Source organism: Petromyzon marinus, chromosome 13 (genome assembly GCF_048934315.1).
Source record: "Petromyzon marinus isolate PM22_M1 ecotype Great Lakes invasive population chromosome 13, UKy_Petmar_22M1.pri1.0, whole genome shotgun sequence".
Lineage (NCBI taxonomy): Eukaryota > Metazoa > Chordata > Hyperoartia > Petromyzontiformes > Petromyzontidae > Petromyzon > Petromyzon marinus.
Window position 1 is genome coordinate 3,798,954 of NC_133679.1, and position 24,832 is coordinate 3,823,785.

The following is a 24,832-nucleotide window of genomic DNA, read 5'->3' on the forward strand; positions in this document are numbered from 1 at the left end:
TACAAAGTCCACATACAAAGTCCACATAGAAAGGCCACATACAAAGTCCACATACAAAGTCCACATAGAAAGGCCACATACAAAGTCCACATACAAAGTCCACGTAGAAAGTCCACGTAGAAAGGGCACGCAGGTCGGGAAGAGAAGTCAGGCTCTCCTCGCTGTGGTGCACAAGTGTGACCACTGCGCCAGCCTGTCGCCCTGCTCACGTGACTGTCTAACGCAGCTGTCACGAAGGATTAATACAGAGGACAGACTATCAGTGGCCGGACCTTGTTATTTGCCACAATAGTCCAAATTGCCATGCCTTATAATTAACAGATATGCATAAAGCAAGGTTTAATATTCTGTGTACTGCAGCTGGCTATTGGGGTCAGAACATGATTATATCGTCTTGTGCGAGAGGGTGTATTCCTCAGGCAGGTGCTGATTTTCAATGCATTACCACTCTCAGCAGTTCAGGCTGCCATCCCACCATCAATCACAGGCCCGCAGAGCAGGCAAAATTCATTTTGCTCGCATTTTCTCTACAAGCTGATAGGATTTGCTCTTCGAAGGTCGGCCAACCGTGGAATGATGAACTGATGACTTTGCCCACAGCGCAACTTGCCTTAAGTGCAGCTGCAGCGCTGGGAGTTTGGCCAGTAAACCAGACCTCGCCGACAGCGGAACTCCATCCCAGATTTCACCGTTCACTTGCTTTCATATTGCTACGCGCTCAATTTTGGTACGCACAGGTGCGGTTTTAATTACCTTCATTTTCACGTTCCCCCAATTAGTGCGCTCTGTTCGCTTGTGAAATTAAGCGATGATTAAGACTGCACCTGTCTTTAACGGTGTGCGCTTGCACACGTGTTTTTTTGTAAAACCCGGGCCGGAGCAAACTCCTATTTGGATTGGGGCCCCAATGAGAGCTCCCCCCACCCCCCACCACCGGCGGTGATGCAGGACGGATGTCAGACGGCGAATATGAAATTGTCCGCAGCATAAAACAATTGCTCAGAATGCCATTCTGTATCAATCACGCCGCCAGATCCTTTGCGTTCATTTTTCGTGCCGTCGTTTAATAACATCTTCCGTGTGCTGTGCGTCACGTGCAATGAAGCTGTGAAGCTGGCCCTTAAGCGATGCTCGCTTTTTAAATGAGCATATCAATCTTCCTCGTCTTCATCTCTACGCTCCTCTCCAAGCACACGGAGGTTCAAGAAAACCGCTGTAAATCAGCGCTGCCAAAAAAAACCCTGGTCCTTAGCCATCTACCCCAGTCCACATTCACACGTTTAACCCATTAACATCGCCGCAGGTGAAGAGTGCCTTAGCTTCGTTTACATTTGAACGGACACTGTCGGTAAACACGACAAACTAACTCTGGAGAGGCATTTGGAAGGGAGCGTGGGAGGTTTAAACAACGTCATCGCCTACTATTAATTTGACAGCCTTTATCCTGTTGTTGAAAACTTTGAAACATCATTACAGAAGATATGGAGGCTAAGGTATCACACGTCACGAAGCAATAGACGGGAAAAAAAACTTTCCCTTCTGAAAAGGTAAACGTCTAAAATGTGTGTCGTACACCCTCCTCCACCCGACACAGACAACCGCTGGACTAAAGTTGTCACATGAACACAGGTGCCAGTTGATTACTGCCTTGAGCACCCCAGTAGGTTGGAGAGGAATGCACAACACAGAACAATTAAACCCAATCGTTCATCATGGGACATCTCCTTTGCAAGGGTGTCCGTGGTGTTGAATGATGCATGTACAGTGAGAGAAAAAAGTATTTGATCCCCTGCTGATTTTGTACGTTTGCCCACTGACAAGGAAATGATCAGTCTATAATTTTAATGGTAGGTTTATTTGAACAGTGAAAGACAGAGTAACAACAACAAAATCCAGGAAAACGCATGTCAAAAATGTTATAAATTGATTTGCATTTTAGTGAGGGAAAAAAGTATTTGACCCCCTCTCAATCAGAAAGATTTCTGGCTTCCAGGTGTCTTTTATACAGGTAACAAGCTGAGATTAGGAGCATACTCTTAAAGGGAGTGCTCCTAATCTCAGCTTGTTACCTGTATAAAAGACACCTGTCCACAGAAGCAATCAATCAATCAATCAGATTCCAAACTCTCTACCATGGCCAAGACCAAAGAGCTCTCCAAGGATGTCAGGGACAAGATTGTAGACCTACACAAGGCTGGAATGGGCTACAAGACCATTGCCACGCAGCTTGGTGAGAAGGTGACAACAGTTGGTGCGTTTATTCACAAATGGAAGAAACACAAAATAACTATCAACCTCCCTCGGCCTGGGGCTCCATGCAAGATCTCACCTCGTGGAGTTGCAATGATCATGAGAACGGTGAGGAATCAGCCCAGAACTACACGGGAGGATCTTGTCAATGATCTCAAGGCAGCTGGGACCATAGTCACCAAGAAAACAATTGGTAACACACTACGCCGTGAAGAACAGAAATCCTGCAGCGCCCTCAAGGTCCCCCTGCTCAAGAAAGCACATATACATGCCCGTCTGAAGTTTGCCAGTGAACATCTGAATGATTCAGAGGACAACTGGGTGAAAGTGTTGTGGTCAGATGAGACCAAAATGGAGCTCTTTGGCATCAACTCAACTCGCCGTGTTTGGAGGAGGAGGAGGAATGCTGCCTATGACCCCAAGAACACCATCCCCACCGTCAAACATGGAGGTGTGAACATTATGCGTTGGGGGTGTTTTTCTGCTAAGGGGACAGGACACCTTCACCGGATCAAAGGGACGATGGACGGGGCCATGTACCGTCAAATCTTGGGTGAGAACCTCCTTCCCTCAGCCAGGGCATTGAAAATGGGTCGTGGATGGGTATTCCAGCATGACAATGACCAAAAACACACGGCCAAGGCAACAAAGGAGTGGCTCAAGAAGAAGCACATTAAGGTCCTGGAGTGGCCTAGCCAGTCTCCGGACCTTAATCCCATAGAAAATCTGTGGAGGGAGCTGAAGGTTCGAGTTTCCAAACGTCAGGCTCGAAACCTTAATGACTTGGAGAAGATTTGCAAAGAGGAGTGGGACAAAATCCCTCCTGAGATGTGTGCAAACCTGGTGGCCAACTACAAGAAACGTCTGACCTCTGTGATTGCCAACAAGGGTTTTGCCACCAAGCACTAAGTCATGTTTTGCAGAGGGGTCAAATACTTATTTCCCTCATTAAAATGCAAAATCAATTTCTAACATTTTTGACATGCGTTTTTCTGGATTTTGTTGTTGTTATTCTGTCTCTCACTGTTCAAATAAACCTACCATTAAAATTATAGTCTGATCATTTCTTTGTCAGTGGGCAAACGTACAAAATCAGCAAGGGATCAAATACTTTTTTCCCTCACTGTATACCGCTTGCCAATGTTTGTGCTGTGTTTTTGGTTCTTGAATTAAAAAAAGCCACGTATAGCAAATATGTGATGTCGTGCATACGCACATTTTACATCTGCAACTTATACGGTATGCATTCATGAAGTTAAAATGTGGTACCAGTTTTATATTTACAATAAGGACGTAGACTTATTTTAGTCTTTTATATTGATTGGTTGAAGATGTTGAACAATACTTCCATTGAGCATGTGGAAAGATGGATATAAAAAACAAGCCTTCTTTTAAGCCTGGTTATTATGCTAGGCCAGGATCTATTAGCAGTTGTTCATTATAGATCGTATCATTGCAAGCAACCTTTGCTTCCTCATTGCTGACACAATAGAGGCAGTGATTTTAGTTTGAGCCAACCCTAAGCGAGGCCTGTGCTAAGTTCAGATAAAAAAATAAATCAATGAAGGTCTTTACTTCGGACCCAGTCTGAAATCCATGAGGTGCAAAGTTCTTGAAAAACATTTGCAGACCAAACAGTGATGCTGCATTAATCACCCTCATTTTTACCGGTGGAACAAACTTTGTAAAGTCGTAATAATGAGCCAGTAATTAATGGGCCTTTGTTCATCCACTGCTAGATATTAACAAAGGCCAGGTAAAAAAATCAGGTCACTGGGTTTAAAGCACAGCAGGCGAACCACTGCTTCTCCATGCCTCCCGAGTAATTCATTACGACAATTGTGAGGGTACAACAATAATTACTTCATATCCAGCAATGCAAAAGGACATTTCATTTTACAGCGAGTAAAATATCGAAAATGAATTTCGTTACATCGAGTGTGTTTTTGTTGTTGTTGCTCCTGTCGTAGAGCCCTCGACAAACGAACACAATGTTGGAAGTCCAAATCACATTTTGCCTCCTCCAGCAAGGCGATGATGAAATGAGTACAACCTTGTAGAACGTTGGCAGACGTTGTCCTATGGACAGACTACCCCCCACCCCCCACACACAATATGAATGTGGAATTTCCAAAACTGGAAGAGGGCCATCAACAATATATATTAAAACAAAGAATAATATAAATTCTCCTTTGAAACGTTGATACAGATACCCACTTGTCTTTGATGGGTTATATACAGCCCATTATCTCTTTTGGTATTTGTTTTGTAAGTGTTATTATCAGCCTCTATCTGCTGTGAAGGATAGCCATAGCATGAAATGTCACTAATTATATACTTTTTTTTCTGTTTAAGACCGTGTTATTGACGAATGTACAGAGTTTGTTTGCTTGTAAATTGTGCTTATTGTGCCACTGCCAATGCAGTATCACCAGATAATTTTACAAGAAAAGTTGGTTAAATGTGAGAAGTAGATCAATGTTATTTATTTCAGCAGGAAGGGCCCAACGAGTTGCTCGGCTTCATTCCATTGGCGTCCTGTAATGGTACAGACCTTACACTTACAGACCTTAGTTACACAAGCATAGTTACATATTGGTCGCGGTACAAAACAGGGAGCATCAGTACACACTTCATTGCCAAGCTGATTGAACCAGTAGACACTGATGTGCATGGCTGAGAATGAAACTCGCTGGAGAGTGGCGGCATTGTCACAGTGTTCCAGCCACTGTGCAGCCGCTCCCTTCGCTCGCACGCGAGCACGCACACACACCCCCACATTAAAGTGTCTTTCATATGCGTTAGAGACTCTCTTAATGGGTGAAAGCTCTGTGGGTATGATGGCATTGGAATGTCGTCTCAGATACGCCTTCATTGTCAGATCGTAGACATGGCTTTTCATCCGACTGGACTCCCTGCTCTGACTGTTTTTTTTACACTCGCCTAACCTCTAAACGCAGGGCGCAAAAACAAACACAATGATGCTTGCAAAACCTCGGTCCTTTATTCAAGTACCTGAAAGAATAACACGAGGGAAGCTCAGACTTTGATCACCCGTGCCTAAAGTGGAATCTCCTCGCCGTTTAAAACTGCCAGGGGATACGCGCCACTGTGATTCCCGGTGGCGCGTTGTGCCCTACGGTGTAGAACGTGACCTACGGTGTATAATGTGACCTATGGTGTAGAACGTGACCTATGGTGCATGATGTGCCGCTGGATTCAATGTCACAGCTGAGGCTGTTTAAACTCCCACATATCCACCCCACCTCCAACTCTGGTGTTTTTGTTGTTGCTAAAGCTATACTTTATTTCGAAATGACTGTTTAATATGGCTATGTGGCCTGGCATTTAAAATATGTTTACATTGTCATTTAATGGAATAGTTTTTTTCTGCAATGTTAAAACGAAAAAGAAATGCTCGTGTGTTTCTGGAGATTGTTGCTTTTCATCTTTCTTATTCTGAGCAGACACTTGAATGGCTTAAATCGTTTGCGTTTATTGTAAGGGGGAAAAAAAAGACAAAAGCATTTTCATTATAAACCAGAAAACCCTTCAAACTACCCTTCATCCTTGGGAGGCTGAAAAGGTCTGTAGTCGTGTCAACACTTTCTATCGGGGCGTGTCGTCTTGGATGCCCTCTTACTTGCACTGGGAAACAAAATTGCTCATTTACGTTCGTGGCACGGTAACCCGACGAGCTTGCGGCCGAGAGAAGCGGCGGCTTATTTTGAAAGCCCACCGCTTGTTTACGACGCGCGAGCCATGGAAAACTATTGCCCGTCTCGTCTCGGCAAGACGTAGCTGCCCTTTGTTAGATGACGCAGTCTCGCGCGAGGAGACCCGCGGGGCGATTGCGGTGAAGTTTGGGCGGTGCGTCGTCGTCGTCACCGCAGCGGCAGCACGGCGCAGGCTCGGGCACGCAAAAAAAGGCCAAGGGGTTTTACGGGCCCACTGGGGGCAGGACGGGACACGGAATTTGTTCACGACTCTTTGCCCGTGCAATTATATAACTATTTTAAATCACAAAGAAACCCTTCTCCGCTCAAACTTGCTTGAGAGAGTGCTCGCATCGTTTGGTTGACCTGAGCCAGCAGCGCGGATTCCCGCACTCTCACGGTGGGAGCCCTGATATTGTCTGATCTTGAAAGCTAAGCAGAGTTAATCCTGGATAATGCTTGGATGGGCGACCATCATGCATAACACTGGTTGCTATAGGCTGCTCTGGGGCTACGCTGTACGCAGCAGATGGAACTACCTAAAAATGCATTGTTGTCCTGTACTGTGCTTCCATGTATATGCTGCCCACTTTCACCAACCTGCTCTGACCAGAATGTGAAGTTTGTTCAAATAACCCCCAATACCTTTACGGTGGGGTGAGGCCCGCATCTAGCAGTGGATTGACAAAACGGATGTATATCTACAGGGTGGGAACTAGTTTCTTACTAGAGGCCACCGCTGTTGACTTATCACAAAGTGATATTCTATTTTAAGACCGTGGAAGGTTGATGTTTTGAGTTTATGATCTAATTATGAGCAATTATGAGCTCTGGCATCGGATAATATAACAGCTTTAATAATGCATAACTGCAATGTGTAAAAATACTGCACGCCACATTTGCCACTTGGATAATATATGACGACAACATTGATCCACGGTGGTTACACTATGGATGGGTTGTTGGTGAGTGGAGTGCTGGTATAGAGCTTATCCCAACTCCCACTGTAAAATTTCCAGTCTCATATGAACACATTTTTATATGCGTAGGCGTATATACACAGCTGTCGATGTCGCTGTTTGCTGATATGAATGCATTGTGTTTACTCAAGGCGTGCACACGCACACACGCACACGTGAATCCACACAAGCATATGCGAAGGCGATTGCGCCGCGGTTTCGCCTGGCAGTCTGCAGGAAAGAGTGCTGCTGTCCAGCACTTCTTAAGACTGACACTGTGCTGTGGTCGGTACTCAGCCGTCCCTGGGGTACAGGGTGAATCGGGGCGATTGCCCCGGGCCCCGCGCTTTGGGGGAGGCTCCGCGCTTTGACGTCACGGTGTCAGATATAATACTTCCGGTTGAGTTTGCAGGTGTCGGTGGCCCGCACGGCGTGATTTGTCCCAGGCCCCGCATCCCCCTACGGACGGCCCTGCCAGTACTGCACCCTGCTGCTTTTGTCTCACGACTGCTGATGCTCTTAAAGTATACCACGTACCCAATGTTAGGATGCATTGACTCTGTGGAGGTCTAGGAACTGGGCGGATACAATGTGCCACTAATGTGGCACCCCGGAGCACTGAGTTCGGGCTTTTGTCCGCACAGTGTCTGTGCTCGTCTTCCCTTTGGTACGGTTTGTGCTTTGTGCAGGGCTCTTGTTGAAAAATGAAAAAACACATCTACGAGAGAGAACCAGGGTAACCCGTGCAGAATAGTGGGAGAACATACAAACTCGACACAGAAAGGCGCCCCGACTCAGGAATCGAACCCAGACCCCACCTGGCCACGAGGCTCGGGTGTTCACTCCCTGCCGCCCCCGTCAAGTGCCCTTGCCTCGTCGTGTTCAGTTCGTTGTCCTTCCCCGCACCTCCGATTAGCATTGGCTGGCCACGTGCGGTGCGAAAGAACGAGCTCTCGACATACGCACGCACAGTCAATCCGCTGTCGTTGTCCCACTCTCAACCAACCCCTGCCGCCGCCGCTGCCGCCCTCGCGACTGCAGGAATTCCCCGCGTCACGGCGCAGCCCGAGCCGGTGTCGGCGCACGCAGGCGATGCCGCTGTCCTCTCCTGCGAGGTCGGGGGCGAGCCGATGCCCGGCGTGCGGTGGCAGAAGGACCGGGCGAACCTGACGCTCGACGGGCGCCGGCTGGCGCTGCTGGCCGGCGGGGCGCTGCTGGTGGAGCGCGTGGAGGCGGGCGACGCCGGCGTTTACCGCTGCGTGGCCGAAAACATCGCCAGCTCGCGGGCCAGCGACGAGGCCGAACTCGGAGTCCTAGCCGGTACGTCGCCCACCGCCCCCCCCCACCCAGCGTTGTTGCCATTCCAGAAGCCGAAGCCCAAGGCCTGCTGCGTTTGTGCCGCTTGTTGTAAAGATAAAAGGCAAAGGTGCGGCCCTGAAATGCCTCGTTCACGCCACTGCTGGCGGGAAAGGGCCTCCACTCGAGCGAGCTGCCTACTCTTCCACGCTGGTCAGACGTCTTGGAAGGGGTGATAGTACCCAAAGTTTATCCTGCCATACGCAACCTGCCAGTCGACTAACTGTGGTGTACGGGTTCATACTGCTGGGTCCACAGAGACGCTGGGGATTTAAGAAACCCGGCCATTGTTTCAACTGCCGTGCCGGGTAGATGGAATTGAACCGCTAACCTGTGGGATTGCAAGTCTAGTGTGCTAACTGACCACGACACCATGGCATACTCCCCCCCCCCCACCTCTGCTGACCACGGAGGTGGTATCATCTATGTCATGGGTGCCACCGCTGACAATGTTTTCTATTCATGCGTCCATACGGCAAGAATAGAAACGTAGGAATAGAAACATTGTGACCTTTGCATGATAAGCAAGGGCGAGTGTGGCGTTCCATGAACCGGGACACAAATTGGGACATTTCATGGGAAGGAGAGTCTCTCACATTACCGGAGGGGAGGAGACCTACATGCACACGCATTGCCTTGAATGACAACTGCAAACTGACAAATGCCAAGGGAAGATTTACACATTTCCCAGAAGATCTACTTCAAAAGCAAGAGTGATTCTGATCAAACCTCGTGTCGTGCACTCCGATTGGCACCTCCGATTTGCACGGTTGGCTACGTACGGCGCGAAAGATGTTCAACATACACACATACGTCCTGTGAGTGCAAGTTGTTCAACATACGCACATACGTCCTGTGAGTGCAAGTTGCCCGAGCGTGGGCGGCCGCCTCATTATTTGTGGGTGTTCTCCAGGCTTTCCAGTTTTTTTGTCCGCCCCCGTCACGCATCTGAGATGCTCAAATTTGGGATAAACGAATTGAGGGCCACATCGCAAATGCCTGCCACGGGAATATGCCATTTCCACCACCGGGTCACGATTTCCAATTGAAGTGAGCGCTGCCACTTTGAATGAAAACTGAAATTTGTAGACACTGACTTTTTTCAAAATTGTCTTCTTCTGATTGAAACCAGTTCACTTTGGTCACTATCATTAAGTGGAAGAACACAAGGGGAGGGGGGGGGTCATAATCTAATTGTATGCAGAGAATGTTTATAGGTGTGTGATGACTGAGGCAGAAATTACTTTCAGCCCAAGTAGAGAATTTGGTTTGGAGACTTCCAGTGTCAAGTGTAGCAGATTAAATTGCTTGTATACCACAAAGACCAGAAATCTGCATGCATCTTGCGATCATTCAAATAACAGCGGGCAACCCAATATCACCATCGCAAAAAAAACACCTATCTCGAGCATCACTGTATTGACACTTTACTGTGGTACTTTCACCTCAGCTATCCCTGTTTTATTCCAATCCAACTCACGTACCACGTGTTCTCTTATTTGATTACTTTGCCATTTCTCCTTGGCTGTCTTCTCTCTCTGTGCTGTCAGTCTGTCACTGAAGTTGCCTCTTACTTGTCATCATGTCTAATTACATTTTTTGTCCAAGTCCAACTTGGTCATTCATAACAGTGAGCAAGGTGTCTGTTGTCTCCTCACAATATTAAGGTTATTTTTTTCTTCAATCATTAATTTGTTTTTACCTCTTGTGGTATTTTAGACAAGAATTTGTATATATTCTAACACACATCCTTCTGTACAAAGTAGTAGTGTAAACCTTGAAAGTCCCCCGGGTGTAGTAATTGCCGTGCAACAAAGCGGATGTTCACACGTTGTTAGTTATTCCATTGGCAGCTGTTGTGTGGTGGGGTGAAGTGTGGTTGCTCCCACCCCTTTCAAGGTGTTTGGCCATCGTGGAAGAGTAGGCCCATTGTCCTCTAGCCCAGGGGTCCCCAACCCCCAAGCCGTGGACCGCTACCGGTCCACGGCCTGTTAGGAACCGGGCCGCACAGCAGCAGGAGGTGAGCGGTGAGTCCGCGCGTGGCCCGCCCATTGTTTTATTATTTACCACTTCCGTCCGCGCCTCTTTCACGCACTGCGCACTCGTCTCAGTCACAGTTTAGGTAAGCCCACAAGCTCTAACCTCTAGTAGCCACAATGAGTAAAAAACAAACGTCGCTGGAGAGCTTCTTTGAAAAAAGGGAAAGACCCAATGATGAACCCCCCCTCCCCACCTCGGTCCGTGAAAAAATTGTCTTCCACGAAACCAGTCCCTGGTGCCAAAAAGGCTGGAGACCGCTGCCCTAGAACGTCTCTCGAGAGCTGCCTATAGCGGAGGTTCTTCTGATAGCAGTGGCATGAGCAAGCAGTCGCAGGGCTGCACCGTCACCTTCGCAAGACTGATGCTCATCGCACGCCGCCGTCTCAGAACGAACGCTCTGTTTTGTTTACAATCGCAGGGGTGTGAGCGTGATGCATCGTGCGCACTTCCCATCATTAATCCGTTAACAAACGCCAAACGCGCATTCGTGTGTGCGCGTCGCCAGCGTGAGAACATTGACGCGCGAATCCCGCAGTCGAATTTTTTGTAACTCCCCGAGTCGTCTTTAATATTTTGTGAAATACACCTGTCGGACCGTTTTGTTTCATTTGATCTCAAAGCCCGCGTAATACAATTCACATTTTAATAATGCACTTTCGATGGGAGGCCTAGGGGTCTCGGCGGATCGTACACCACTGCTGGGTGATTTTGTTGCTATACATATTCTTGGTTCTTTTCGGTAAAGTCACGTAGAAGGGAAACAATAAAATAACGGTGGCTTTCAGACCGCATCCATTATTTTTGTCTCCCCCCTCCTCTTTTCCGAACATTGATGGACTCGTCCATCTGAATAACTGCCAAATCGCTCTCCGTGGTGCTAACATTAAAAAAAATCCCGCCACTGTTTTCAAACTTTCTTGCTGTGGTTTTCACACCTGATTATGATTGCTTGTGTTGCAGTCGAAACGTCGTGAGAATTTTATTGTTTTATATTTTTATTATTTTATTGTTTCCCTTCTACGTGACTTTACCGAAAGAACCAAGAATATGAATCCCTGCAGTCACGAAAGCTTTAAATCAAGATTTTGTGGCTGTTGAGTTTGTGGGGGAAGACACAATGGCTTATTCTCTCCCCCCTCCTGGTCTTCTCGTGGCTCTCCTCCCCTCCCTGCATCGGGCAGAATAATTTGTCTCAAATTCGCCGTTCCGCAGGAAAATGTATCAGCCAGCCGTGGCATTACATTGTGATTCCCTCCACCTGCGTGCATATTGTTCAGTTAATCAGCGCTCCACGTGTGCGTATAGGCCAGGGGAATGGCGTAGTGGAACCCGAGTTCGATTCCTGCTCACGGCCGCACATATCCGAACTGGTCCTAGGCCTCTCCTAGGTCCACTCTGCCTTCATTGAGTATCCGGCGCAGTGCATAAACATTGGCACTGGAAAGACAAAGGTGGCCGGGCGTGGGCATGGCCACCCCGACCCCCTCGTGCACTGTGCCCACCTTCACAGGTGTTCGCTAAAAGCACTTGCCCGAACTGCATGTGTAGTCTGTACGGGGAACCTTTGTCTCTCTTTTGGAGCTAGTGGCACAATGGTGATTGCACTACAGAAGAAACTGGCAATATGAATTAAATTCCAGGCCATGGATAACATCAGTGTCGAGTGGTATTTTCCCTGTCAACAGTGCTTTGTTGTTCAACATAGTTTTTAATGATCGCCCGGTGCAATTTGTGAACAGCAGCACTGGGGAGACAAAGGCAGCCAGGCGTAATGCCTGTCCCACCGTCTACACAGGCATTAATGGATCATCTCTGACCACACTCGCCCATGCAGTCTTTAAGAGTAAACAAGGGGTCATTATCTTTGTGTGTGTGTGTGCGATTGAGTGTAGTGTTGATCACATGGCCCATTCATGTGCAATGCTACGTTTGATGGGTGCTCGCTAATGACACTTGCCCCAGCAGTGCTAAAGAGGAGGGAACTTTGTTTTTCGTGCGTAAGCGTCGTGGTTAGCACGCTGCTCTGCCCTTCTGGCAACTCAATGCAATTTCTGGCCAATGGAAGTGGTGGGCTGGGCCTCGCCTAGGTTAACTCAGCCTAATATGAGCACCTTGTGCAGTGCATGGTGCCAAATACATCACCACCATGTGTACCCTGCTGGCCTTAATAGGAACTCACTAACAGCACTTGACTTGATGGTTAATTTTGCGTAAATGTACAGCACGGGGAACTCATGAATAACAAAGCGTCGTCACGATTCTTGCCGCCTGGCTTTCATCCTGCCTGGTTGCTGCGCTTAAAAACGCACGTGTTTTAAAGATAAAAGTGTGTTTACATTAACATCGTTTTTAAATCCCTGTAGCAGCTATGTCTATTTCTCCTTCTTCGGAAAAAACCCCTTAATCTATCATTCATCACAAATTCCAGAGAGCATTGAATAAAAAAAACACATTGACATGTTTTCACGACGACGTACCAAGCACGTGCAGAGCAAACTTGCAGAAGCACGTGACTTGGTACTTAACAAGCGATTGGGCAGTTACACCAACACTGGGAGCTTGTGTTGGACATGAATCACTCTGCGTATCATGGCCAAACTTAATTCCAGGACACCGCTTGAATTTGGAATTGCCTCCTATCGTCGCGTTTCCCAAGTTCTTATAGCATTGCTTGGTTGAAGAGTTACATTAACGCTTACCTTTTACGCCTTCGTGAGCGCTGTTTGTTTCTGGCTGCTTGGCATTTTTGGGCCTTAATGCCCCTGTTCAGCAAGCATGAAAGACTTGCCCACTTAGTGTTTAATTGTAGCAACAGATGCATTAAGTGGTAAAATAATTGTGGGCATGATCATAGCAGTAAAGTAGCACCGGCTAACTAAAACGATGATTCCTCATCATGGGTAAACTTAGTACACAATTGGTATTTAAATAATACTGGTGATGATGATGATGGTGGTGGTAATGTGGTGCTGGATTATAGGATTATCTGGTCAGGTGGCTCAGCTGTAGAGTGAGCATTTCACAATTTTAAAGGTTGTGACTTTAAATCCTGAATGGGGGTTTACTTGCCTCATCATCGCTCTGGCATCATATGCAATTGGCACCAATTTGTGGAGGAAGTCAACAGCAGTTATCCTATTGGCATTCGACTCACTGTAGAAATGTGAAATTTCCATCACTGCCTACTACGGTACCTAAGAAGGCCCCTCATGAACCTGGAAACTGCCGGCTAAAAAGGCTCTCGGCACCCCAGGCCCGGTCGCTACCAAGTTGCATGACACGACATGGACAGATTTTTTTTTTAATGACGTGACACGTGACTGCATCTGGTGATGGTGTCCCGCGAAAATCACTGTTAGAGGCAGGCAACGGAATACCGCTCACCAGCGAATGCGCTTGCGGGTTTACAGCTCAAGATGAAACAAAAAAAACAAACTCCGTATGCACTCAGCCAGGCGGGGGAGAGAGGTTGGGTGACTATGCTCCCACGTTGGCTTAGCGGTGGCCTGTGCAGCGTGTGACGTGGGGAAACCCTCGCGAAATGTCGCCGTTCGCGCGTGTGCGGCGTGCAGAGTCGGGCGCCCCGCGGAGGCCCGTGCTTCTGCGCCGCGCGAGCGACGTGACGGTGCGGGCGGGATTGGGCGCCACCCTGGACTGCGCCGTGAGCGGCCACCCACGTCCCAGCTTGCGCTGGCTCAAGGAAGGTCACCCCGTCCGGGAAAGGTAGCGAGCGCGCTCGTCGGACCCGCGCCGTCTCGCGGTTCGCCGGTCGCGGTGCACGCGTGGTCGCGTGCCGGAGGGGCGGGGCGGGGCGGGGCGGCGGTTGTGACTCGCAGTAAAGTCCCGGCTGAGGTTTCGCTTGCTCTGTCATCCCCGCTCGGCAGGTTTTTTTTTTGAGTGAGTGGCCCTTTCTCGAGAGTCCACAGAGGTTGTCTCGTCCACTGGGCGCCACGGTGGCTAGGAGATGTTAACTACCTCGCCCGGTATACAGGAAGCCGTGGGTTTCATCCCGACCCTGACGACTGTATCTTTGGACTTTGGTGTCTCGCTGCCCGTAGTCGCGTGGATTTTTCTCCGGATCCTCCAGTTTTTCCCTCCACATAAAGAACCGACATGTTTTTAGAGCATTTGGCTGCTATAAATTTCCACGTGATAAGCCACATCGCTGAGCTATCATTTGTGGTGGCCAGGTCACTTCTGAAATAGAGCTATGTATCTCATTGGGCCTTACCTGGTAAAATAAAAAAAAATAGTTTAGTTTAGACTGGTAACACGAATGTTTGTTTCACAGGTGGTGCTACTGATTTCCTCCCTAATTATCGCTCACTTTGAGTGTTTCCTGTATTCTCCTACGGACGGGTTTTCTCCAGGTACTCCCATTTCCTCTACCCTGAAAAATACTCCTTCATGCAATTGGCCAAACATCCGAATGCAGCACCCTGCTGGAAAACAGTTGTGAGGCTCAGTCAGGCTTTCCTCCAATTAAACAAAGGAAATGGTTTGTATTATGTTAACAGGAAGATGCTTTGACATATTGACTTTATATATATATAAAAAAATGCTTGCTTACATCTTCATTTGCATTCTAATTAGATTTAATTAACATCATTCAATTCGTTTTAAGCGTTTAGTTTTACTCTGCTGAAAATCGTATTTGCGCCCTAGAGAGTTTAATGCATGGCCCTTGGCTATAACATTGGGCTGCTTATGCAAGTGAAAACCAATGCAGGGGTTGTGATGTGTTACAAATGTCACGAGGATACACCGATCCAGAAGGTTCATTTCTTTGGTGGTTAAATTACACTTTCTTCTGGCAATTGCACAAACCTAGTGAATATCAATCTTGATTGGAAGCTTTCGTGACTGCAGGAATCCGTACTCTTTGGTTCTTTCGACGTTTTGATCGCAACACAAGCAATCGTCATCAGGTGGAAAGATACAGCAGTAGAACTGAATATCATATGTTCGTATCAATTACTGTACACATCATTAATGAAGCAGCAGATTCCAACATTTGCATCCTTTATTGACGCCTGCTAAAACCCAACAATTGAGTAGGACGTTTCGCTGGTAATTACATCCAGCATCATTGGTGATTGGCGATTTGCCAGAAACGTCGTATTCAAATTGTAAATGTTGTGCATTTAATCTCCAACACACTGGCCTGCTGAAGTCGTAACTAATTGGTGCATTTTATTTACAAGACAAACCTTACTGATTGTGTCGGGTGGTGGTGGCGGGTTACGACACATTTATACATATGTGATCTAACCCAAAAAACCTTGATTATGAATAATATCGATCGCAAAAGCCTACGTGTTAAAATGCTCACTCTTTTTCATGCATCTTGGACATCATCTAGCTCATATTCTTAGTTCTTTCGGTAAAGTCACGTTGAAGGGAAACAATAAAATAATAAAATATATATAACGAAAGAACTAAGAATATGAATTACTGCAGTCACGAAAGCTTTAAATCAAAATCATCTATCTCATTTGGGTGATACGATCAAATGACCCAGAATGTGCTCAGCCCTGCCAGATCTTGGAAGCTGAGCAGCGTTGAACCTGGTTAGCTCTTGGAGGAGAAATTCGGGTATTTAATGCTTGGGCTCCGAGGTTTTATTATCATTCGGGACTGCATGGTTGAATGTAACTTCATCGTATGGGGGTCATGTTGTTTGTCAGGCTGGCACAGTTGCTTTGTTTAACCTAAGGGTTACCACCCATATATATTTAGATTTTACGTCATTTTAATCAGAAGCTGCTCGACTTATTTTTACAGCCGCTTTAGCCGCTTTGACTGTTATTTACTTAAATTTCATGATATTTAACCTTCACCTGCTCAAACAGTTGTCTTACTTAACCAAGCACGCATAATCCATAAAACACATTAACTAAGCATTCAAAAAGCGTCTAAAACGAAGCCCTAGTGTACTGTGCATGTTATCTTAAATCTGTGGTCAAGTTGATGTTTACAGTATGCCTCTTCTTATCTGCAACTTCTTATCCTATTACCCGCCACTCCTATGATCCACACGAGCTGTGGGGGTCTGCAAAAAACTCCTATTATTCCTGGTCCTTTTCATCATACTCTTTGGTTCTTTCGGTAAAGTCACGTAGGTAGAAAATTAAAATTAAAATAAGATATCACGACGTTTCGATCGCAACACAAGCGGTCGTCCTCAGGCGGAAAGAAAAAAAAAGAATCATTCTATCCCAGTGCAATATGGGTGCAACCAAGGGAATTGTGTGGTGTGTATTAGAGTATATATATTCAGTTATTTAAATGACGGGGAAATACGTGTGGCTTAATTTCTCCAAGTGTACCCGACGCACCAACTTTGGGAATGTGTCGGCAATCTATTTGTCTCGAAAGACGTGGCCGAAAAGAACTGGCTGTTGATGTACGCGTCCCAAATGACAGCACCCGCACACGAAGCACTTTAACTCCATTAGGTGAAATGAAAAGCCCGAAGCTCCGGGGGCTTGGCGAAATAAATATTGAATTATTGCATTAGCTAATGCTGTTGGGTCATGCATGCCTGCTTGGGGAATACCGAACAGAAAGTTGTCAATTTTTTTACCTCTCAACTGTCATTGTTGTTCACGTATTCAAAACGCTCTTACTACTCATGTCAACAAGGGTTAATTGCATGTGTTAATGCCATGCGAGTACTTTCCGATACACAGGTGTGCTGAACTAGTAAATAATTGGCACGTTTTGTTTACGTGACAAACCTTTATAATTAGCTGTGTCGGGTGGTGGCGGGTTTAACGACAGGGACTGATAAATCCATGAGATGACTCGAGAGAGATACTAAGCTATCAATCAAGAACCAGGATTTGAATTTGTACCAACTGTGCATCAAGCGCACTAACTAGAGCACCATCCAGCTAGTTAATTTCTAACTTTCAATACTCTTATTCTGCTATGCCATTGCTTTAGCCCTGCTGTGAGAACCGTAATACACCCACTCATTTTGAGTGATTATAATCCCTCGCATCCAACTTTATGTCATCCAAGTTTACGTCTGGGTATATTATGCCCTGTAAAAAGTTACATCTTGGTATAAAACCATTAATGAGATTAATCGTACAAAATTGACGGCGATCTACGCTACAATGTCCCCATTACTCATTTTAAAGACTCATAAATGAGTTCATTCGCATTTTCCTCCTTTGCTTAGCACAGTTTTCATGTACCGTACAGTACTGTAGTAGTGAAATATTTACAAAAGAATTAATCTGGTTATGTTAATCAACGTTTACTTGATACAAGCACAGCCTTATGTTTGCGTTATTTAACATTCCATGCCTTTTGCTGCATCTTCACAGTATTGTTCTTACCCTGTGTTAAAACGTTTTAGTTTATATCACAGGGGATAATCTAAGTATTTGCCACTGAAGATGACCGTATATAACCGTGTCCCAATCTCCCTCGTCCACGCACTATCGACAGTTACAAGGCTGGTGGTGTGGAGCGGAATCTCTTGTGCTGTGTGTTGCGACTTTGCGAAAATGCAATCACTCGCACAAGTGGCGCTTGCAAATGTCGGGACGGGAACGTTCACATTTTAGCCTCGAGCAAAATCGGGGAGAGTCTGCAGCGCCGGGAAGGCAGTGCGACCGCGTACTAAAGGAACACGCTCGTGGACACTCGTCGTCATCATCAGCCATCGTCTATCCACTGCTGAATGAAGGCCTCTCTACACCGCCATCTCTCACAGTCTAATGCAGGCTCCCATTCATCTCACTCGTGCACATGGTGGCCTGAGATGTTAACCACCTCGCTTGGAATGCAGGAGTTCACGTGTTCGATCCCGACCCTGATGGTTCTACACTCCACATTTAGAATCAACATGCGTTTAGAGTATCCGGCTGCTATAAATGTCCACGTGATAAGCCACTTTGTTGAGCTATGATTTGTGGCTAGATCGATTCAGAAAAGTAGCTATTGAGTTAGTCAATAGTTAATTAGTTTTCACTCCTGCACATGAACTGATCTCATCGCTACTTCTTTCCACAGCGGTCGTCCGCTTGGACGTGTTCTGTTCACTGGCTCCCGTTCCATCACCGGTCTCATCCAGCGGCCATCCACCCTGGCTAGCAATGTGTCCTGCCTGGATTCTACTCTGATTCTGTGTAAATGCCAAAGGATCAACAAGAGAGCCAAGCTATAGCAAATTTACGAAAGACCTTCCGAGCAGCGGTAGGAAATACCCCAAGCTATTCTGAATGGCTCCTTTCTTTACTTTCCCGTTAGGAACACGCTCTTGCCGTGAGCGGCCTTTGTTCGCTAACAGTTCTTGTGAATTGTTTCTTTTGCAGTTCCGGCAGGGTGACCATGCTGCCGAATGGACAGCTGAGGTTTTCCGAGGTCGCTGTGGAAGACTCGGGGATTTACCAGTGTGTGGTGACCGGTGAAAATGAGACCCTCAAAGCTCATGCCGAGCTCTCCGTGCAGAGTAAGGAACACGCGCCGGTTAAATTAAGACGAACGCTTCATGTGCCACGGAACAGTTGGCCGACAGAGCCTTTGGATTATTCCTTCGATGGCTCCTTTTCTAGGGCTGTTGCCTGACACTACGTGTATGTTGTGATGTTTGCGGGAGCTCCATCAGATTAATATCGCTTGTGTCTGTAACAGATGCGGTACATTGTTTAGAAAATGCTCAGATCAAAGGAAGGTGGTAGATGTCAAATTTAAAATACTTAATGATCCTCTTTGCAGATTTGATTGTTGATATGCATGCCACCAGCAGACTTAAAACAAATACAGCCAATGAGTTATATTAAAATGGCTAGTGCCTCCATACTGCATTGTGCACTGAAGAATAACTCAAATCTATTGGTGTCACTTAGCGAACGAAATAAATACCACATTCTTATTCCAAAGAGCGAGTCTATCCACATATCAAAGAATGCTGAATTGCCATGGTACACTATAATTTTACTAACCCCAGAGAGACGATGCCCTGAGTTGACTCCCCCACACTGGGATTTCAACTCTCAACCTTCTAACAGCACTACTCAACACCAGATTTCACCAGCAGTGACATTAACCAAGGGGTTTTTATACATATGTGGTACAACAGACATTTGTATTATGAAACATACGTTCATACAAGCGGACACTGGCACATTCCTATTTTTTTCCCTTAATGTCTATTTTCACGAGGGCTATTTTTGTTGGCAATTTTACCTATGGAGGCTGGGATCTACCCATGCATCTTCTAAATGACTATTGGAGCGCGTGTATAGCCGGGGGCCTCCTTTTCAACCATGCCAGAATCTCCGTTATTTCGAAGTCTCAAGCCCTGGGGCTGAGAATCGAAAAAAATATAAATTGTATCCTGCGGGTAGAAGTGTGTCCATGACCAGAGATGCTGATGCCCCTCAGACTCGGTCAATGATTGACTGCAATGCAAAGTAAAAACATTGTCCGGCTCGACTGGATTTTCACACTGCTCTAAAAATAGCGAAATGAGACGGACGCAGCTGAGGAGCGCAACAATAGTTCACTGGGAAGATCTCTCTCTTATTCGAGAATTGCGACAGCATGGGGCTTTGTGGGTGAGAGGAAAGTGCACGTGTGCGTAGGCGTTTTGATCTTTTGCGGCGGCATCAAAATATAGCTGGCAATTGTGAAGTCGAAAAATGTCGAAAGAAGTCAAGTTGAGGAGATTGTCATCATAAGTGGCATTGCAAATGGGAATACGATGTGCTTAACCAAATTGTCTTGTTTTAAAGTCAATGTTTTCATTTGCTGCACACCTTTAAGCAGAGGCATTGAGAAGTATACCACATTTGTCCAATCCAAGTACAGCAGCAAGAGCCGGTATTTCCCATCCTTTGAATATATTTCATCTCCACAGGCCTCCCATAGATGATGCAAGTGAGCAGGGTAGGCCAATCCAGACATATGAGGAATATTTATTTCGGAATAATTAATGCAGAAAAGTAATGCCGCAGATGCGTAATGGGCTAGGCATGACCTGATGGCGCGTTGGAATACGCAACAGCTGTGCAGCTCTCTGGGTGGTTGAAGCAAACCCGCAGCTGGTCGCAAAGTGGTTTCACAGAGTGTGGTCCAATCAAGATTCAAATCCAACACCGAGGCAGCAGCACACAGGGAGTGCTTTTGCCATTTGTTATCGTGCAACATATAAACGACTAATTACTAAAAAAAAAATGTTTTGTTAAATATACAAAATATATGTTTTATTAGATGTATTGAGAAGCTGCTGGAGCTATACACTTTCACATCGTCTAAATTGAAAACGCATTTCTTTAGAACTGTTTTGTGTGGTTGGTTTGTTGTCCGTCCACCGCACCTCCGATTAGCACGGTTGGCTATGTACGGTGCGAAAGAAGTTCAACATGCATCCATGAAAACATACAAATGGGCAACAGGGTGGACTGGCGGACTGGGAACCGCTACACCGTTCTTAAGGCGTGTGTTTCGCGAAACAACGTAGCGAAATGAAATTGTAAGATGTTAAAATGAATCGGTTGCCGGCCTGCACTTTCACGTCATCGCTTGTCCAATATAATGACCGGTTTTGGCGTTTGTTTAAATTGCGTGACAACGGAGTAAAAACATACATAAATCGGGCCATGCACTCAAGTGAACAAAACACAAATTTTTATTTGGAGGCACAGACATTAGGAGGCATTTAGCGCGTTTCAGCAGACACCGCCGACCGGTCTGAGGGGCTTAGCGAAGGATTATGTGGTAAATTAACTCTGAGGCATGGAGGCAAGTCCAAGTTCACCATCTGCTATACAATAGAGAACAGTGTATGTATATATACACAAACGTGATGTTATAATCAACCACTCATTTGTCAGATATTTCCATTCTATTGTTAGCATGACAATATGCGAAGCGTCGCTGAATAAAGACGCCGCAGTGGTCGTCGCATGGAGAGTATGGAACGGATGCCATGGTAATGTGGAGTTTCCACCACTGTCTGAGGGCAGCCAACAGGGATGAGAGCGGGGAGACTTTGTGAACTTTGACCTGACCTTGGTCAAAGTGAATTTGACTGCGGGCCTAAGTGGTCGACAACAGAGGAGAAGTGCAGCAAAATCGATTGTCGTATTGTACTGTACTACTATGCTCCCACTCCTGTGCTCCCCACCTTCACCAACCCGCAATAATTATCGGTGTGGTGAAGTATGGTCAAATGACCCCCATGACGCGCGTGATATACAGATGATTTGTCCATTGCGAAAGAAGTTCATCTTACGTACGTACATGCCTTCATGCAGCGGTGTATTAATAAAAGGCTGCGCTTGAACATGAACCTCACCATACAGCCTGCGTGTACCTAAGCCGTGTACCTAACTCGTTGCATTGTGGATTTGCTGCTACCACGATTTGTTTTTTGAGCAATCTATTCTTGATTCTTACGTATGGCAATACGAGCCACATAAATCCCCCCCAGTCTTTTGCAGCATTTCACATGAGTTTATTATTGGCCACGATCTCACGGGGGGGGGGGTGGGGGGAGGTATGCTCACAGGTAAATTTATCCTTCGTGTGAGCGCCTTGCGTTCGCTGGGGAAGAAAGAGTTGGCCACTTAAAGTGGCAGGCAGCTCAGTGTGTGTGGAGGAGGGCGGGGGGTCGAATTCCATGAACTAATTGCACTCGCACCACTGAGAAGGTTAGGTCACCCACATTCAGTTGTACCCAACTCAATGTGGGATTTTCATCGGACCCCATTGTCTTTTGCTTTCCAGGTCACGGGTGTGCAGGTATACACTGGCAATGACACAATGTACTCATGGATAAACATTTTTTTAACACCTCACTACAAGAAGATTAAAAGGAATTTACTGCGTTCTGCAGGTCATAAGACGTTACAGGAAGTAAGGCGCATATCCCAAACATATGCCCGGTGTCAATATATGTATCCAAATATGGTCATATATATACACACACACACCTACCTACCAGATTATAAGATTCACTCCCAAAGGAGAATGCAATATTACCAGTCTCAATGTCGCTCCTAATGTCGTGGGTCTGGGTCCCAGAGTTTGCGTAGTTTCCCTGCAAATAATACAAATAATACCCCCCTGGGTATTCTCTGGTAGTCCACATCAGCTGGGTTTGGCTTGCTGAGATGAGCTACATTTGGTGGTAAATAAAATGTACCTTTTGCTTACTCGTTTTACAAACCTCACTGATGCAGCATTGGCATCATTTAAAGTCAAGGAGAAACAGGTTTTGTGGGGTGGTACTCCTTACCCACGGTGGCAAGATGTTAGCGACCTCGCCTGGTATACAGGAGGTCGTGTCTCGGATCCTGTATATTTCGAGTTTGCATGTTCTTTCTGTGGTCGTGTGGATTTTTCTCAGGGTCCTTTCGGCTTTTCCCTCCACATTGAGAAACATGCGTTTAGAGTATTTGGCTGCTGTGCATTTCCACATGATAAGCCACTTCATTGAGCTATCGTTTGTGGCCAGATCACTTCTGAACAAGAGCTATATAGCTCAGTGGGCCTTACCTGGTAAAAAAAAATATTTTCTAGTTAAATCATCAATTATACATTTTCCCTTGGAAGTCCTGAGTCAGAGGTGGAAGTTCCATACTCCTATGCTGAGTATCAACCTACATCGAGCCACCAATGGTAATGAATTTCCACAATTGTGAGTACTCATTGTGTCGACCACAGACAAGTGATGACCTAATTCGTTGCACGACCAAGATTTTAACTTGCAACTTTTAACCCATGCACCGAGCCGCGGTAGACGTTGCCACTTTCGTGGCAACGTCGACTGGGGGCGCGTCTGGATTAATGAGCAATTAACATTCTGCAAATAACTTTAGATTACTTTTCACTGGTCACGCCCCGCGCTTACATAGGCCTGCGGTTGGTTTCCTTAATCGGAAATTTGCAACATCAACAGAAACAAAATGCGGCGTGTTTACGCACTTTAAAAGTGTACTGGCAAAAGAAGGACATTTGAAGAGTTGGTTATTCGTAATGATCCTCGCCAAGTCGGATTGTTTACGGTAATGTGGAGAAGGGAGCAACGTTACCTGGTGCACACCAGCCATGAATGCCTAAGGTAGGCAGGCCTTGTGAGCCCACCAGCACAACAGGTTGTGTAATCCGTTGGGAAACCCATGACATTTATAGGTATTGTGCCTTGGGGGGTAGGGGTTGGGAGAGAAGGGGGGGGGGGCGTCTGAATTAAAATAGAATTGCTTTTAACCCTTCCCTTCCTTCACAAATAATCCAGCCAGGTGGCTCAGGGATAGAGCAAGTGGCTAGCAATCCTGATTGGGGTGTTGACTCAGAATCAGAATCTTTCTTCATCCTGGAGGAGTTTACGCTATCCATTCCACTGGGGTCGATAAAATATGTACGTTACAGTACGTACCATTTTTTTCGGGAAGTCAGAAGTGGTTGTTCTGTGCGTGAACTCACCCCCACCAAAGCACTGTGGAATTTCCACGACTGACTCAGGGCTGTCAATAGTAAATGTGCCAGAAGTAACTGTGGCCTAACTTCCTTCTCGATTGGTCTCAATGTCGTTTCCTTGCAATCGGCAATGCACTAAAATCGTCTACTGGACAATGTGTGTTGTGCTCTTCTTGATGTTTCGCCAATGTTTGGTTACCTAATTAGACAATATATAATTTCTGTTGAGGTTTAACCTAATCTGGTATTTCATGTTCTCTTATCTTTTATTTGTGTGGTGTTATCTCACTTTAGCAGTATCAAAGGCCATTGAAACCAATTGAATGAAATACAATACTATATAATATGCAGTGCAATTAATTTTACTTTTTAGTTTATTTATGGGCATCACAAGGATAGGGTTCATTTCACATGTTGCTGAATAGTTATTTCAACGGTATTTTTTTTGTAAAACGGTCAGATGTCTTCACATGGCTCATAGCATTGCTCAGAGTTTTGTGTATACTGTATTGAATATATATGTAAGGTTGGGGCGTGGTACCAATTTGCTTGGAAATTACTCCTACTCATGGGCAAGGTGGTCCCTTAAAACATTTAAAACCTTCGCTCGTGAAGAAAATTCAAAGCAAAACTGTTGACCGACATGCGCACCTTCAGCAGAATAATGTCCCCATGTAGTGACATCAACATCGACTGCACTGTTTACACGAATGACATTTGTCTCTCTCACCTGTTGCAGGCGCCAGATTAAAACCAAATAACCAGTAATAGGTCAGCGGCGAGTGCCACAAACGCTGCCTTAAGGCGGCCTGTGCAGGCGGCTTGCTGTAAGCGCCCTTAGGGCAGAGTGAGAATAAAAACACAGAGTAATTGCACGTTAACTGTGCCACAGCCAGCGGTGTCGGCATCGAGGGAGGAAAGCCGCGCTGGGGGCATTGCGCAATCGCGGGGATAACAGTGGCCAGCGAGGCTGGGCTTCTGATGGCTTTGTGTCCCTGGGCTTGTAGGCAGTGTCCAATTCCCCCCAGGCACTGAACAAATTACTCTGTGCCTACAGGAAGGATTTCCTTA

General features: G+C 46.2%; 1 protein-coding gene across 10 annotated transcripts in view; it reads left to right on the plus strand.

The window, feature by feature from the left end:
* The window catches only part of NEO1 (neogenin 1), a 168,859-nt gene that overhangs the window by 58,640 nt on the left and 85,387 nt on the right, over positions 1-24,832 (plus strand). For all 10 annotated transcript variants that reach the window (XM_032953170.2, XM_032953166.2, XM_032953169.2 and 7 more), the window contains exons 3-5: positions 7,967-8,245; positions 13,894-14,044; positions 18,652-18,788. In XM_032953170.2, coding sequence (XP_032809061.2) covers positions 7,967-8,245; positions 13,894-14,044; positions 18,652-18,788 — 567 coding nt within the window. The remainder of the gene's footprint in view (positions 1-7,966; positions 8,246-13,893; positions 14,045-18,651; positions 18,789-24,832) is intronic.